Source organism: Conger conger, chromosome 15 (genome assembly GCF_963514075.1).
Source record: "Conger conger chromosome 15, fConCon1.1, whole genome shotgun sequence".
NCBI classification, from domain to species: domain Eukaryota; kingdom Metazoa; phylum Chordata; class Actinopteri; order Anguilliformes; family Congridae; genus Conger; species Conger conger.
In genome coordinates this window covers 36,573,465-36,590,902 of record NC_083774.1, presented here as the reverse complement: position 1 = coordinate 36,590,902, position 17,438 = coordinate 36,573,465, and the positions used below count along the sequence as shown (strand labels likewise).

General features: G+C 41.8%; 2 protein-coding genes across 3 annotated transcripts in view; both read left to right on the top strand.

Annotated features, from left to right (window-relative positions):
• LOC133111326 (anoctamin-5-like) overlaps window positions 1-6,982 on the top strand; it is a 31,165-nt gene extending 24,183 nt beyond the window's left edge. Inside the window, exons 15-21 of the mRNA XM_061221555.1 lie at window positions 654-823; window positions 1,659-1,756; window positions 2,445-2,575; window positions 2,887-3,092; window positions 3,261-3,463; window positions 5,433-5,538; window positions 6,181-6,982. Coding sequence (XP_061077539.1) covers window positions 654-823; window positions 1,659-1,756; window positions 2,445-2,575; window positions 2,887-3,092; window positions 3,261-3,463; window positions 5,433-5,538; window positions 6,181-6,411 — 1,145 coding nt within the window. The 3' untranslated portion in view covers window positions 6,412-6,982. The remainder of the gene's footprint in view (window positions 1-653; window positions 824-1,658; window positions 1,757-2,444; window positions 2,576-2,886; window positions 3,093-3,260; window positions 3,464-5,432; window positions 5,539-6,180) is intronic.
• Window positions 6,983-10,769: 3,787 nt separating this feature from the next.
• On the top strand, window positions 10,770-15,005 carry tmem208 (transmembrane protein 208). 2 transcript variants are annotated; one of them, XM_061221557.1, is made up of 7 exons: window positions 10,770-10,982; window positions 11,604-11,699; window positions 11,812-11,868; window positions 12,364-12,500; window positions 12,632-12,716; window positions 13,330-13,351; window positions 14,123-15,005. In XM_061221557.1, exons 1-7 carry the CDS (start codon window positions 10,977-10,979, stop codon window positions 14,182-14,184), a joined length of 465 nt encoding a protein of 154 aa, XP_061077541.1. In that variant the 5' UTR covers window positions 10,770-10,976; the 3' UTR covers window positions 14,185-15,005. The 2 variants fall into 2 exon arrangements, with proteins under 2 accessions (XP_061077541.1, XP_061077540.1); XM_061221556.1 differs by lacking the exon at window positions 13,330-13,351.
• The last annotated feature ends 2,433 nt before the right edge of the window (window positions 15,006-17,438 follow it).

Sequence of the window (17,438 nt, the reverse complement as noted above, 5' to 3'; positions counted from 1 at the left end):
GTGGGAGGAAACTGGAGTACCCAGAGGAAACCCACGCGACACAGGGAGAATATGCTCCAATATGCCGACCGGGATTCAAACCCAGGACCTCCTTGCTGTGAGGTGGCACTACGCACTGCACCATCCATGCCGCCCTTCCAAATATTGATTTGATTTAGATTTTTCTTCTGTTTATTCACTTCTTCTCTTCATGCATTTTGTTAACTGATAAACTATTAACATTTCTATTTTTGAAAGCATTCTTATTTTACAGCATTTTTTCACACCTACCTAAAACTTTTGCACAATACTGTATATTGTGAAATGGCACATATTTTACCTCACTAGTTTGAGCCTGAATATTCTTTGAGCAAAATAAAATATGAGTCAGGTAGTGCTTCAGAAAGTGAATTAAACATGACTCAAAATGACCTTGTACATTGCGCGCCATTGCGCTTCTTGCACTTCTTGTTTGCCGATGCCAACAGAAGTTGAAAATGTTTGTTGCCAGGAACTACATTTTCTTTCAAACAAAAGTGGATGTTAGTAAAGCTGTTATTCGATTCAAAGTTCTTGATACTGTCATGTTCGTCCTCATAAGCTTTTCATATGATCCTCAGAAAAAGAAATATATTCATTCATTGTGAAAAAGATGCTGACTGTTAATTCCGCAGAAATTCCCAAGACCCACCTGGAGTATGAGAACAGGCTGACCGTGAAGATGTTCCTCTTCCAGTTCATAAACTACTACTCCTCCTGCTTCTATGTGGCCTTCTTCAAGGGCAAGTTCGTGGGATACCCAGGCAACTACACCTACATGTTTGGCCAGCTGAGGAACGAGGAAGTAAGTTCCACCACATTTGTCCATTCCTGTTCTCCTTTATGGTTGCCAGAGTAGTGGATTCAGATGAATTGATTGCAATATGGATTGAGATTTACAGTATATACAATCTCATATTGCATAAACAACATGGAATGTTTAGCCAATCAGCAATGTGCCTGTTTAGTTGGCTGCCAATCGTAGTTGAAGAGAATGTCCATAAACAATGGTCACCCTGAGTCGAAGCTTGTGTTTTGCAATTACATGCTTGAACAGGCAATTGACAGTTTCTTCATGTCTAATATATCTCAATTGTCCGGGTGATGCCTCATAAGAGAGCTGCCTCATGAAAGTCTCCGTGGGCCTTAGGCATATTTCCAGTTTTGGTAGTTCAAAAGAACTATATTTTTGTCAGGACTGTACTTAAGCGAATGCCGTCTTGAACTACTTCTTATTGTTGTGTCAATGCATTACTAGGTAATTTCAGTACCAAACTAATGTAAAATACTGTAAGCTTCTTGTACAGGGGTTCCTACCCTTTCCAACAAGGTATACTGTGTCAGATTCAGGTGACGGACAATCAGAGTCAAGAAATATTCTGCTATGAGTTCTGCCCACTGCTCGTTAGTTGTTACGCCTTATAGTGATAGTGACTGGGTTTAAAACTCGGGTAATCTCCTCGGCACTCTAGAATGTTTGTATTACTGTTGACATTAGTCGTGCTTAGCACTGTAGAACGTTGGAATTTGTGTTGCCTTAAGTCGCCTGTGCCACTGAATGGGTTAGAAGTTGAATATGTCCATGATCTGAAGAATGAAAAGATACAAAAACCTGTCTTCTTCTTCCACTTTATCTGCAGTGTAGCCCTGGGGGTTGTCTGATTGAGCTGACCACCCAACTGGTCATCATCATGTCTGGCAAGCAGTTATGTGGCAACATCCAAGAAGCACTGGTGCCGTAAGTATTAAGCTGCTTTCACATCATCAGTGTTGAAACGCTCAACATGGTGTCAAGCCATTACATTCCTATGGAGGGAGTATTGGCATCAAACACTAAATCTGGCATAGCCCACAGCTCAAAATAAAGCCAAGTTGAGCACCCTCAGGGTTCAAATTGTTTCAACTTTGATCTTGCTTGAAGCTAACCTTTCCTAGCGTGTCCAGTCACATCACAGCTTTGTATGAAGCAGGTATACACTACCAAACAACACAGATTTCACCTTGGCTACATGGCTAACTGACTTAGCCAGGTTAGTTTCTTGATGTTTTGGGATGAACTCAATGCTATTGTTTTCACAACAAGTATGCAATTTAGCCTTTTATAACTGTAGATGCCTTTTGTTTTATCTATTCAAGATGCTAACATTTGTTAACAGTTCAGAAGTTCCCTGGCAATATTTGTTTGAAATACTGACCTGGTGTCACATGTTTGAGATAGTTGTTTGCGACAGCTTTTGCGCTGCAAGTTTGAGAGTGCTCTGGTGTTATGTGTTTGAGAGAGCTCTAGTGTTATGTGTTTGAGAGTGCTCTGGTGTTGTGTGTTTGAGAGAGCTCTAGTGTTATGTGTTTGAGAGTGCTCTGGTGTTGTATGTTTGAGAGAGCTCTGGTGTTATGAGTTTGAGAGTGCTCTGGTGTTATGTGTTTAGGTGGCTGAGGAACTGGTGGGGCAAATGGAAGACACTCAGTAACCCAGAGATCTTGTATAGTCGCTGGGAGCAGGACCATGACCTGCGTGACTTCGGCCAGCTGGGCCTCTTTTCAGAGTACCTGGAGATGGGTGAGAATGTGTAAAATACCAGTATACAGTGCATACACAATGCTGGCACTGCATGTGTCTAAACACCAGTATACAGTGTATACACATTGCAGACACTGCATATGTCTAAACTCTCTCCCACAGTGATCCATCGTGGTGTTCCTCTCTCCTAAAGTGATGTTTAACTGTCTCTCTCTCTTTTTTCCCACCTGCTACCTCTGATTTTATTGTTATTTTTACACCGATCCTCAGCTGTGTTCCAATCTCCCACAGTGGTCCCCAGCTGTGCCTCTCTCTCTCTCGCTCTCTCTCTCTCACTCTCACTCCCACAGTGATCCAGTTTGGCTTCATCACGCTATTTGTGGCATCCTTTCCACTGGCCCCCTTGCTAGCACTCTGTAATAACATCCTGGAGATCCGGGTCGACGCTTGGAAGTTTACCACCCAGTTCCGCCGTCCAGTGGCAGCCAAGGCTCACAGCATTGGAGCCTGGCAGGAGATCCTCAACGGAGTGGCAATCTTCTCTGTCGTCACCAACGTGAGTTTATGTGTGCGTGCACTTGTGAACGCCATCTTCACTAACTATAACCTAACCCCTAACCCATCTTCAATGTGTGTATGTCTGCATTTGTATGCACACTTGTGCTGCAGCCAGTCTTGTGTATGTGAACTTTGGGTTGATATTGGACTGTTTTGTCCTCCCCAGGCGTTCATCGTAGCCTTCACCTCTGACATGATCCCACGCCTGGTCTACTTCTATGCCTATCACCCCGGCACTGAGCCATCCATGGAGGGCTACATCAACAACAGCCTGTCTGTGTACAACATCTCCCACTTCCCCTTACGAAACCAGCCTGAGGAGGGAGAGAGCCCCGCCTGGTTCAACAGTTCTGCCATGACAACCTGCAGGTCAGGGCCAACGCAGGCCAGAGTATGACTGGACTAGGATTAGCTAGACTGATTGTTCCTGGGGTTCAGAGATGTGCTGTCAGGCCAGGCAAGGCAGATGCAAGGCATCACTGACTTGACTTTGTCACCTGACCTCACATATTTCAGGGCACAGAACATTGATACAAATGCACTGGTGGGGTAACATCAAGCTGATGAAAAGACACAGAATGTATTTGCCTTCAGGAGCATCTCCTACCCAGTGTCTTGCAAGCCTCACAACATGCCCCTGATATGTAAATGATCGAAAAGCACGATGCAGAAAATGTCTGTAGACTGTGTCTACAGTGAGACGGGTGCGTGGGGGTTGGACCCAAAATGCACGACTCAGAAACAATGGTTAGATAAAGTCCCGTCAGGGCTTTATTCGGGACGAATCCCAGAAGCGTAGTCAAAACAAGCAAAGTCCATACACGTAGATCCAGCCAAACAAACAGTAAACAAACAACGGTGCCGAGGGAAGAGGCAAACTCGTAGTCGGTAGACGTGCAGGAAGGTCCGGTAGCAGGAGAGCCGTCAGCGGGGCAGAAGTACAGGCGGACGGCAGGCAGAGTCGTAGTTGAGGGCGATGCGGAAGTCGAAACCATGAAACAATCAGCGAGGCAACGGTACAAAAACGGTAGGCGAAGACATGGTCAAAAAACAAACGATGGTCAACGAAACAGAAATCAATAAACAATGGTCGGTAAAACAGGCTTGGATCGTAACGTGAATCAATCAGTAAATAATGCTCAAGAGTTGCGTTGATAACAAGAGGCAGACAATTTCGCGGAGAACAGTAGCGTGACTGGGATATAAATGCAGGTGTAGACAGGTGTAGACAATTAGTTTAGAGAGCAGCAAGGAAATGAAAAACAGGTGCGATAGATGACAAGTTTAACAAGGTAATTAGTAATCGTTAGTAATAAACCTATCCTGCTCTAGCATTAGTAAATTAGTAAATGACATGCACGAGAAACGTAAGGTAACATGAACACATAATTAGTTTGTTAGTTCTACCCAATCCTGATCTAGCGTTAGTAGTTTTAGTAAATAGACAAATGGAAACACTTAGGGTGTGAATGACAGAAAGAGAGAGAGAGAAAAGGCGGAACTCAAGGTTTGCGGAAAGACATGTAAAAGTGTATGTTTAAACAGTAACCAGTCTACGTAACAATAAACATAAATCAAAACATAACACAAAACGAAACTAAGACGATAACCACTCAACATAACAAGGTAATATAATCGTAACGAAACATAACTAGACATGACGAGAAAATAAATCGTAACAAGAAATAAACTAAACAACATGACGAACCTAGACTAACATAATACATGATAAGACAATACGTGACTAAGACAAAATGGATAAACATAAAACATGGCAAGACAGACCTGAAACGTGACAACGTGCCACCTGCACAGCGGTGAAGTGGATAGCTAGAAGATCTTGGGTTTGAATCCCAACAGGGGCCTTTCTGTGTGAGGCTTGCATGTTCTCCCCATGTCCATGTGGGCTTCCTCCAGGTAGTCTAGTTTCCCCCCACAGTCCACAGAGATACAGGTTTGGCTAATACGAGAGTCTAAATTGCCTGGAGGTCCGGGCATGTGAATGGTGCGAGTGTTGGGTTGGCAACCTGTAGACGCCAACCCCACTGCGACCTTGGCAGGAATAAAGGGATTAGATAATGGATGGATGGATATCTACCTCTCTGCATGGCCCTACTTGTTTGTGAGTGAGGTTAGGAGTGTGGGCGTGGAGTATAAATATTCTGAGAAGAGGTGAAGGAAGAATTGAAGAGAGTGGATTCAACATTTATTCTGAAGTGTGTTAGAGTCTGAAATGGAAAGCGTTTGTGAGAATGTATTATTTCATTCTCATGAGCTTGAATGCATGTGTGTTGTGGCAAGGCATTATTACAATGTATCACTGAGCCGCTTGCCCTAGGTACCGGGACTATCGTTATCCACCAGACCACGAGTGGCAGTACTCCCATACCACACGGTTCTGGCACATTCTGGCGGCAAAGTTGGCCTTCATTATCATCATGGAGGTACGTTATCGTGCAACAGGTAACCATTCCCTTCCAAACCAAACAAAAAGCATGCAGGCTTAGTTCCTTCTTATCCAATGATAAGTGTGCTAGAGGAGCGTATGCAGGTAAACCCACATGTGTGCTGAGGAGCGTATGCAGGTAAACCCACGTGCGCTAGAGGAGCGTATGCAGGTAAACCCACATGTGTGCTAGAGGAGCGTATGCAGGTAAACCCACATGTGTGCTGAGGTGCGAATAACAAAATATCCTACTGGTGGGTGAAAATTAACTCAGTAAGAGATGTTGTAGCAATCTCAATAAATACTTGGTAATCAATTACCGCACCTGTTCAAGGTTGGTGATTATTTGTGTTTAGTGTGCAGCCGTGTACAAGGAAGGTCTTTAGTTTGAGAAATGCTAAAGGGCAATTCCACGGTGACTGACTGACTGCTAGATATTTGGGTAAAGCCCAATACAGCTACTTAATAGTGAGTTATTGACACCTGAGGGTTATAAAAGCATATGTCCGCCTCTTATGTATCTGTATTGAGCTTTACTGCCCAAATATCCAACAGTTGTAATGTCAGTCACAGTGTAATTGTGCTAAAAACAAAACAAAACAAAAAACTCTTGCATGCATTCTCACCTCCACGTCCTCAGCATGTGGTGTTTGTGGTGAAGTTCTTCGTGGCCTGGATGATTCCAGACGTGCCGACTGACGTGAAGGCCCGGATCAAGCGGGAAGGCTACCTGATCCAGGAGTACCTGCACAACTACGAGGTGGAGAAGCTCAAGGTCCAGCTGAGTCAGCACAACGGCCACGGCACCGAGGATCCCGTCCCAGAAACCGTTACCGTAGAAACACACAACATTTATTCAGATTGCCTGTGACAACGGGCTTCTCCGGGCATTCACTGTTGACAGTGTTGCTTCCATAAGATTATGGACATTTAAATATTGTGCTATAATTCATAAAAATATGTATCCATTTTTGCACCATTTTTTATTGATGTATCGTTAGACCCCTGCTCCACTGTGTGGCAGAAACAGTCTCCCTTCATATAAACTTCATCTCTGGACAGAGACGGAAGGGATCTATACAGTGACATTTGAAAAGAAAATTGCACTCCTCAGATATACATAGGTGTATGTGCTTAACACGTTCTTGTGTAAAAGCAACGTAGAACATAATGAGAGATGGGGTGAGCTAATATGATCTTAGGCCACATTTGCATAGCTAACACTGCTTCTTTGAAGGCAGGTAGCAGGTAGATTTGAAAAAACTTGAAAGTCTCAGAGACAGACGTTTGTCTGCCATTTTATTGTTCTATTTTTGTTAGATGACCTGATTTCTTATGTCGAATTGCAGTTTGCTTTGTCCCACTACAAATGGAATTTTGTCAAAATCAAAATGGAAATATGGTTTACAAATAAATACAAATAAATACAAAATAAAAGTTAATTTAAGTGTAATTCCTTGTAATTGCCAGTCTTGAATTGTTTGATTAGTTCTTGATGTACTGTAATGCTTATCAGTGTAGTTTTCTTGGATCTATTTTTAAATTAGATCCAAGGAAACTACCAGGAAACTGCACTCTGAGTAGGTCGGCAATCCACTGCAAGGTCTGCACCCCATTCACTCACAGATAGTTTGCCTTTTATGTTCTTGTCAGTGTTTGTGCCTTGTCTGTTGTGTTTTGCTGCCATTTCAACCAGGTCTTGCTCGAAAAAGAGATAATTGATCAAAAGTGACTACCGGGCAAAACAAACTTTAAATAATATAGGTATGGACAATGTAGCCTGTCCAATTAGTGCACCTTGCAAGGAAACTGGAGTACCCAGAGGAATCCAGACCTGGGCCAAATTTGTAATTGTTTTGTATTCAAAACATTTTCTGCGCTCGATTGATTTGAGGCGGGGTTTACACTTTTTGACAGTATTTCATAGATTCCAATACACAGGCGCAGTAAAGCTTAGAAGAATATCTGAATCCAAAACAATTACATATTTGACCCTGGTCTGGAGGAAACTCCTGCAGACACAGGATGAACATGCAAACTCCTCAGAGAAAGGGCCAGTGCGGGATTGGAGCTGGGTACCTTCTTGCTGTGAGGCGACCATGCTATTCAATGCATGATCATGCTACCCAGCCCACTGCATAGGTTACTTGTTAAAGGCATACTGTGCAGGATCTCTTTCCTTGCTTCCCAACTGTGTTTACACTAAAAAATGACTACACTCAAGATGGAGGCATAGAATTAGGCACACTAGCACCTCTCTCATCTTTATTAGGTTGTTTCAAAATTATTATTATTATTAAGATATCCCGAATGTAGGGATTTAGTGGTGCTAGTGCTAACTGCTGTGTGACACTGATTTTTCAGAATGAACGACAGGCAAGCATATCTAACATGGGAACCACTGTTTCATGGTTGCATGAGCCCACCACTATTAGCCCTTCAGTTGCACTTTGTTTTGATTGTTTCAGCCATTCTTGATCTGTGGAAATTTCCCTAGAAAGTGAAACAAATCATACTTTCCGTACAGGATTGAGGGCGAGGTGTAACAGCCTCCATTCTCAACCCTGCCTACACCCCCAAGATGATTTCCCAAATACTCACACGTCACCCCCCTGCTTACTTCCCTCCACTGGCTGCCTGTCATGACTCGCATCAAATTCAAAACATTGGTGCTAGCCTTCCAAGCAGTTAAAGGGTCTTCCCCAGCTTATCTGCAAAAAATCATCAGACCCTACACCCCTGCCAGACCTCTTTGTTCAGCCTCCACAGGCCGCTTGGCACCTCCCCGTCTCCGAACCTCCACCTCACGCTCACGACTACTGTCTGTTCTGGCTCCACGGTGGTGGAACGAACCCCCCGTTGAGGTCAGAATTATAGAATCTCTCCCCACCTTCAAGCGCAAGCTGAAGACACACCTCTTCAAGCAGCACCTCTCCCCATCCCTCCCTACCTCCCTGTGAACCTTAATTGTTGTCTCTGTGACTTGCTTTGTGTATCGGTATTTTTAGTTGGCTAGGTAAGCAGTGTTTGGATAGTTAACTTTGGTCACTTTTGCTGTTTGTTTGTTTGTTCAAAAAAAAAAAAAAAAAAAAAAAAATGGCCCTTGTCCTTATCTTTGTTGTACAGGTAGCAGTTGAAATTGTACTTCCCTCTAGGGTCTTTCAGCGAACTTATCCCTGGTTATGGGTATGCACTTTGTTGTACGTCGCTCTGGATAAGAGCGTCTGCCAAATGCCAATAATGTAATGTAATGTAATTCTGGCTAGCTATTGGTAGCTTGGTACTGTAAGACATTTTTGCAGACTACCATGTGATAGTACAGTGCATCCGGAAAGTATTCATAGCGCTTCACTCTTCCCACATTTTGTTATGTTACAGCCTTATTCCAAAAGGGAATAAATCCTTTTTTTTCCCTCAAGATTCTACACACAACACCCCATAATGACAACATGAAAGAAGTTTTAGAAATTTTTGCTAATTTATTAAAAATAAAAAACATAGACGCTGAAAAACATCCCCACAGCATGATGCTGCCACCACCATGTTTCACTGGGATGGTATTGGCCAGGTGATGAGTGGTGCCTGGTTTCCTCCAAACATGACGCCTGGCATTCAAGCCAAAGAGTTCAATCTTTGTCTCATCAGACCAGAGAATTTTGGTTCTCATGGTCTGAGAGTCCTTCAGATGCCTTTTGGCAAACTCCAGACGGGCTGCCATGTGCCTTTTACTAAGGAGTGGCTTCCGTCTGGCCACTCTACCATACAGGCCTGACTGGTGGGTTGCTGCAGAGATGGTTGTCCTTCTGGAAGGTTGTCCTCTCTCCACAGAGGAACGCTGGAGCTCTGACAGAGTGACCATCGGGTTCTTGGTCACCTCCCTGACTAAGGCCCTTTTCCCCCGATTGCTCAGTTTAGACGGGCGGCCAGCTCTAGGAAGAGTCCTGGTGGTTCCAAACTTCTTCCATTTACGGATGATGGAGGCCACTGTGCTCATTGGGACCTTCAAAGCAGCAGAAATTTTTCTGTACCCTTCCCCAGATTTGTGCCTTGAGACAATCCTGTCTCAGAGGTCTACAGACAATTCCTTTGACTCAATGCTTGGTTTGTGCTCCGACATGCACTGTCAACTGTGGGACCTTATATAGACAGGTGTGTGCCTTTCCAAATCATGTCCAATCAACTGAATTTACCACAGGTGGACTCCAATTAAGCTGTAGAAACATCTCAAGGTTGATCAGTGGAAACAGGTTGCACCTGAGCTCAATTTTGAGCTTCATGGCAAAGGCTGTGAATACTTATGTACATGTGATTTCTTAGTTTTTTATTTTTAATGAATTTGCAAAAATCTCAAAAAAAACTTTTTTGACATTGTCATTATGGCGTGTTGTCTGTAGAATTTTGAGGAAAAAAATGAATTTATTCCATTTTGGAATAAGGCTGTAACATAACAAAATGTGGAAAAAGTGAACTTTCCGGATGCACTGTAATTAGCGAAGAAAACTGGTCTAATATGATTTGTAAAAACATCTGCTTAATTTAGTAGTTTCTTTCCACAAAAGCCATTTAACTAGCTATTTAACTGACTTTACTCATGTTTGTATAGCTATAGTTAGCTGCAATCGTGCCTCTTTCGAAAGTACTGCAAAAGCTCCTTCATACCAGGCAAGCAGTCACTCGCAAGTATGGCTCTACCAAAATGCCCAACTGATTTCTGAAAACAACGTTTTCCATACTGTTAGAACCATGTTTGTTTTTAAAATGCAGTAAGAGCTGCATTCAAAGCAGTCAGACAGTCAACAACATGCCAAAACCACAGAGTCTACAATAATGGTAATAATTCAGAGCAGATTGGTTTAACCCAAGGGTTAAGTTTTATATCCACTGCTGTTTTCTCACACATATATTTGCTACCTACAAAGCCTCAGACATTTATATATTTTCTTGTTTATCTTGAATCCCTGTCCCTGAAAGTTGCCCTTGTCTGATTGAATGTCCTCCTGGGATGGGAATGAGTGGAATGTATGCTTTGTGGAATACCTATTTCTGGCACATTGTGCCGTAAGAGGGTAATTCCTTCATTATATATTCACATTATGTAAATGAGAGCAGTTGCAAAAAACTGCCCAAACCTGCATTTGAAACTGATTGAAAACTTCTGGCCTCCTGTGCGAGGTATGTGGTTGATAAGCGCTTTTATTTTGATATCTTTAATCATAGCTAACACCGGAAATGAATCCCTAACTGCTACGTTCACTTCACAGCAGTTCCAGTCCAGTCCGACGCTCCACATACTGTCGTGTTGGAGCAGCACTGCATGTTGGATGGGTTGATTGGTAACTTTACAATTAGAAGCGTATAGTAAAGTAGATGTCAAGAAGAAAACGTAACTTGATATCTGAGGCCACAATTTTACGGGTCGAAACGGTGTAAGAAAATATGGCGGTATGTTGTGCTAAAAATCAAAAGCTGTCGCAGATTCAGTATAAATCTAGCTAGCATTAATGCTAATATGTTCTAATCATGGCCATCATAGCTAGCCAACTGTTAGCTGACAAGTAAGTCCAGATTTCCGCCATCAGACCGTTTTTGCTCTTTAGTTACCATACAGGTTACGTAATTCAATGGATCATTTTAGGATTTAAATGGTATTCGCTCGTACGACTACGTTAGGCTGAATTTCCATCTATCCTAGCTAACGTTAAGTATTTTCTGTTGCCTTGTAGCTAACTACCGGTGCTATATTTTGCTGTCAAACACGAGGTATTTTGTACTCGCTAGCCTGTAAATGAAGTACCACTACTGTTAACACGATTACCTAGCTAGGTGCTGCTTGTTTGTTAACTTTACAAAATGTATTTCCTCAATGCCAATGTGACGCAAACATTAAGTGTGAAGCAGGCTTTATTTTCATCGACTTTAACATTGCCTAACTAACTAACGAGGCCACCTGTTTCTAGAGTATACGGTTATTGAAGTATGTATAGTGATAACGGTTTGATTTAGCTAACTAAGGAAGGTTGCCGTCCGGTCACACTATACGACTACTCATTGAATATTTCTCAGCCCAAAGGTAAGGTTGGCACCAAAGGCAAGAAACAGATATATGAGGAGAACACGGCAACGCTAAAGTTCTACACCCGAGTCATCCTGGGAGCAAACGTAAGGACATGTCGACGTGGCCCACGCAATATCTGTGATTTTCACACACACACTGATTTTCTACTGAAAGCTCTTCAGAAGTGTGAATGGTAGCATGTCTTCTTTATTGCAGGCCATATTCACTGCTGTGAACCTCCTCTTCTACAGTTCGTCCACAGTCTGGACATGGGTAAGGCTAAATGCAGTTTTATCTCTTGATAAGAGGCTCTCTCTTGACCCATGTCAATCGGTTTTGACAATAAAATAACTTATTTCTTCCTCTACATAAATTCTAGCTGGGATTTTTTTTTTCTTGTTGCTGTTTTGCATGTCATCCACCTTGATAGTGCTGCAGGATCAGAGTCTGTTATTGTTAAGTGACTTCATCCCCCTATTATTTCATCATAGTCGTGTGCATGCTGTATGTTCTTGCACCTCATAAGTTTTTCAGGTGTTTGTCTATCGTATTCTCCTGCAGGTCTCGATGTTGTGTGTTGTATATTTCTTCAGCTCTTGGTTGTTTAGATGTTGTGTGTGTTGTATATTTCTTTAGCTCTTGATTGTTTATATGTTGTCCATGTTGTATATTTCTTCAGATCTTGATTTTTTTAGATGTTGTTTGTGTTGTATATTTCTTCAACTCTTGATTGTTTAAATGTTGTGTGTGTGTTGTACATTTCTGCAGCTGTTGCTGCTGTTTGCTCTGGCGGTGTATGTGGGCAGCTACCGCTCCATGTCTGCGATGGCTAAGCCTGTGTTTGCGGAGGATGGAAGCCTGCTTGACGGGGGAATTGACCTGAACATGGAGCAAGGCATGTCAGAGTGAGTATTGGATCCAGCAATGGGAACTGTAAAAACATGCGTCAGAGGAAATGACTGTTTCAGACGTGTTTAAGTTGGTTGCTGAAGTGGACCACATTTTCTGTTAGTAACATTGTTCTCTCTTAACCCAGGCACTTGAAAGATGTAATCTTGCTCACTGCAATTGTTCAGGTCCTCGGCACAATATCGTCTTATTTCTGGTACCTGTGGCTGCTGGTAAGATATTTTTCCTCATCTTTAGTGCTGCCTGGGTCGTGTTCGTGGTACTCTCAGCTAGTATACCTTTTAAGCGTTATGGAACGAGAACTTGTGGTATATTGTGGATATTGGCATAGCTGAGCGGGGTGGTTACACCGTTACACCCCTTAGCTGTGTCTATATCCACGATATACTACAGGTTTGAGTTCCATAACATTTTATTCAACGGTTACCACATTTATCTTGAAAAATTTCACAAAAGAAAGACAGGAAAAACTTTAAATTGATGTATTTAATGGAACTATGTTTTATGGTAAATGTATTCTTCTGCTGACCGGTAGGCTAGTTAATTGGTTGCTAAGCAACGATATTGCTAACGTTGGATAGCCATAATGCATTCCCACTGCACGAGTTAAGCAATGCTAGCTAGCAATAATGTGTCCCCACTGCACTAGCTAAGCAACGGTATTGCTAACGTTAGCTAGCTATAATGTATCCCCACTACACTAACGTTAGCTAAACAACGCTATTGCAATAATGTTTCCCCACTGCACTGAGTTTCGCTAACTAGCTTGATAGTTTACATTACACCTGACAACACTGACTCACAAGTGTTTTGTCTTTGTTGTAGATGTTTATCTGGGCACTGTCAGGTAAAGTGATAAATAACTCATAGCGTCGTTATGAGTCCTCATTTGCTTCCCCGAGGTTTGGTGGTCTTGCTGTTATTTAGATCTAAGGATGTTGCCTTAGTTTAATTTTTTTGTTCCGATCCTACTCCCTTCCAAATCCCAGAGAAGGTCAAAATTTTAAAATCGCTAATTTTGTTTTGCTTTCGTAGGCTACTAGCGGCACAATGATGATAACGTTAGGTTAATTCTGGTTTAGATAACTCATCTACAAACACGGAGTAATATTAAAAGATGTGTGAAGATTCCATTTAGCTGCACTTATATCGTATGGCTGGAACGCAAACCAATAGAGACAAAGGACCGGACCTATCCGTTGAATAATTGTTTGATAGACAGTCAAATCTCTGCTTTTTGGACTGATTGAGTGAGATTGGAAAACAAAATTAGCATTATGTAGTTGTCACTTTTCAAGCTTCTGGCTACTGATGCAAAAAATGTGAGCCTGAACTGTGGGGAAAGTCAAGTGTTTGACTTAAAGAAAACAAAATCAGATGGTTCACAGATAACTGGGCTTTAAGCAGGAGATTAATGGTTTTGAAAGCTGCCAGAGAAAATAAATTGAGTGTTGATTATTTGTTACTTTAAAAATTATTGTGGCCTATTTACAGAATAAGGTTTGATTAATACAGGTTTGAGTAACAAACATACCATTCCAATCAAATTTCTGCATTCGCAACATTTACTTCTGATCTCTGTTCCTGATGCATTTGCATGTGTGTTTCTGGATCATAGGCTCCAGCACGGGCACTGTACCTGCTCTGGCTCAACTTCTTGGGCCCCTGGTTTACAGCTGAGGCCCCTTCGGCCCCGGAGGAGGTGAACGAGAAGAAACAGAGACGACAGGAGCGCCGGCAGATGAAAAGATTCTGACCCACGTTTGAGCTACACTTGTGCATACGGAATGTTCTTCCCCACTGGGTGGACCGAGAGCTACAGAAGCACGCAGCTTGAAAACGGAAGTTGTGCTTTCTCAGAATCTGTCCGGTTATATACTCTGATTTAAAAAAACAAAAAAAACAAAAAAAAACAAAGGATATTTTTGGAAAGGCAAGAAACAAGGAGGCGCACATTCAGAAGTATCCATTTCGCGAAGCGGTCAGCCAGCCTTGAGTGCTGTGTTTCACACAGCACTACATGTATAGGTTTTTTTTATTTTATTATTATTATTTTTTTTTCCCCCAACTATTTGTTTTCATAAGTTTGAGCACTCACTCAATTTCACTCAGTTTTCCCCGCTAACCTGGTAAATTGCTTTGAGGAAGTATTCTTCTTGTTTTTAATGTTTATTTCAAATATGTCAAGACATATTACACAGATTTATGAGAACATGTAATTATTGCCTTGATTGATGGACCTGTTCATCCAAGTATTGAAGATAAAATTTACTCCGAGTTATGTTAGGTTGCATGATGTGACACTTTCTGAGTGGCACATTATAGTTTGTGTCCCTTTTTTCTTAAAAAAGGCCAGCAAGCTTCATACATGCTGTCATTCAGAAAGCACGACCCACATTTAAAATGAATACATCCGCAGGGTAATTGAGCAAAATGTATTAGGCAATGTAACCACAATGTGCCACAATGCACATTTCACCAATAAACCTGCTCCTTCTGTAGATGTTTCACTTTTGTTTAGTACATTTTGACCATGGGGATGGGACGTTACATTCTCTAAAATTAGTTAATAAAAGACCAAATTTTGCACCATACTGCGCTCCTGTATTCTGGCTACAGTGCTGTATGGTGCAAAATTGCTCTTTTATTAACCAATTTTAGACACAAGTGCCTTGACTAAGCATGGCAAATGTTTATCAATGAGATGCGTTCTGGATTCGAGAGCATTTCATGTGCTGAAGCATAGTAGTATTAGTGGTAGTATTGCCATATTAACGGCAGCAATATGACCGTTACCTTACATTCCGTTCATGTAAAGTAATATCTTTAACTTTGTTGTCAGACTAGCTTGGAGGTGATTCGGGGAAAGGGTACAGTTGCCTCATTGGTGGCAGTAGAATGTTCAGGAAGATGGGGTGACACAGACTTCATTTTCGTTTGTTTAGAATATTAAAGAGCAACATTGGGTTGTTCAAATGTTCATTTAGCGAAATCAGTTTTGAGACGTATAACAGTCTAGCAGATGTGAGGGGCTTGTAGCTGAAACAGACCATCTTTCTTCAGGCGAAACGCCTCATTTGTGTTGTGAGCACCACTTTCATTCCAGTTTTCTTGTTGACTACTTTATGGCAGACATTGTACCTTATCCTGATAAGGAATCCTTATCCTTGTCTGCACATATGTTGAAGTCACCTACAGTCACAACAGCGTGTTGCGATAGGAGCTCAGAAAATTCGGATATAAAAACTGAATAAGTCCCTTTGGCCTGTGTACAGACAGTAAAACAGGGATCTCATGCTGTACGCTGTTCTTAGTAAGGACCCTTTACGGATTCTTGGTCATAAATTATGTTTGGGGCAAACACAGTCTCAACCCCTCTTCCTGACCAATGATGCCAGTTTCAACAATGTGGTGGTGTTTGCTCTATGTGCACTAGGTGGCAGCACTAGCTATATTTCTCGTGGCAGAAAAGCACTGCTTATTTCCATGTTTATTTTTAGGTCTGTGACATCCGATCTGGTCGGGTATGGGCCTTTTGCCGACCCAGAAGTTTACAAATCGTTTATGTATCAGCACTTCTGCCAACAGTATAAAACGAGATAATCAATGTACTTCTGTACTGGCATGATATCTTAACATTCTGTTGAAGGGACACAACATGCTAACCCTTTCCACAGGAGGTTGTTTGTAATGTTTTTTTGTTTGTTTTTCTCCATAAAGTCAGTGTTCTAGAAATCGCTTTCAGTTTCCAGTAGTTATTACATCAGCATTGTAATGTTCAGTGAAGAACATTATGCAAGAACCACTCATACAGATTTGTTCTTAAATTGCTCGCGGTGATTTCAGATAACTTTGCACAATGACCTATTTTCTTGTATGTACACATATGTAGGTACGAAATGTATGGGTGGTTCCGACCTGTCGTATGAACCGTGTAAGCAGAACTTGTCGGGTGCATGTGCATGATGCACAAAACTCAGATGAACTATCGAATATCAGTCAGGATTCGGCAACTACAGTGCTTATTTCTTGCCACAAATGCTTTCAGAAATGTATATTATTAGACTGTTTAGGAGGAATAAGAGGAAGTTTTCCAAAAACCTATGAACTGCAGCCTACCCAGTCAGGTGTATGTGGTATACTACAGCCCTCATTGTTGATCCTATTGGCCATGTATCTGGCGGAACCGCCCGTTAAACGGACAAATGCCATTTTTATGAATGATTATTCCAGACATGCCTAGCCTTATTTATTATTGAATTTTTGGGATGTTATGCTAATTCACAATTCTCATGAACGTGCACTCATTTACGAATGGGAGCATTTTCTGAAGTTCTGAGCGTTTATTTAATCTGACGTGGCAAACTCGTATGAGTCCATTGTATGAGAAAATGTAGAATTTTAATCTTAATGAAAATGTAATATAAATAAGATTAAGAATACAAAAATGTTCTTGCATGAGGCCCATTGATTCTAATCCCATTTGTGATTTCACGCCTTCCAGGGTTAATAGTCTGCCAGTGTTGTTCGGTAGTGTTTCAGCTGCATATTTCTGTGGTTGAAGGGAACGTTACTGATACAAGATCAGAACACAAAGTCTCAGTGTAGCAGTAGCGAGTGACTGTTCTGGTTAAACTGCTTCTGTTGCATCCAGTGTAATGATTATCATTATGCGCACGTTATGCGCACGTGAGGGATCAGACCTGGGGCAGCCAGTTAGAGGTTTTTTTTGAGTAGCCTAAAGTAGCCTGGTCATCATATCAAATGTGATGAAAGGAGCCCCCACCTACCCCCCGGGGACATTTTAATGTCCCCCATGTCCCCTCACTGCCTCTTTACTCCACAGCACTTACAGTTGCTTCAGAAAGTATTCACACCCCTGAAAACATGTTGGGTTTTTTTGGACATTTTTGCAAATTTAGTTAAATAAAAAC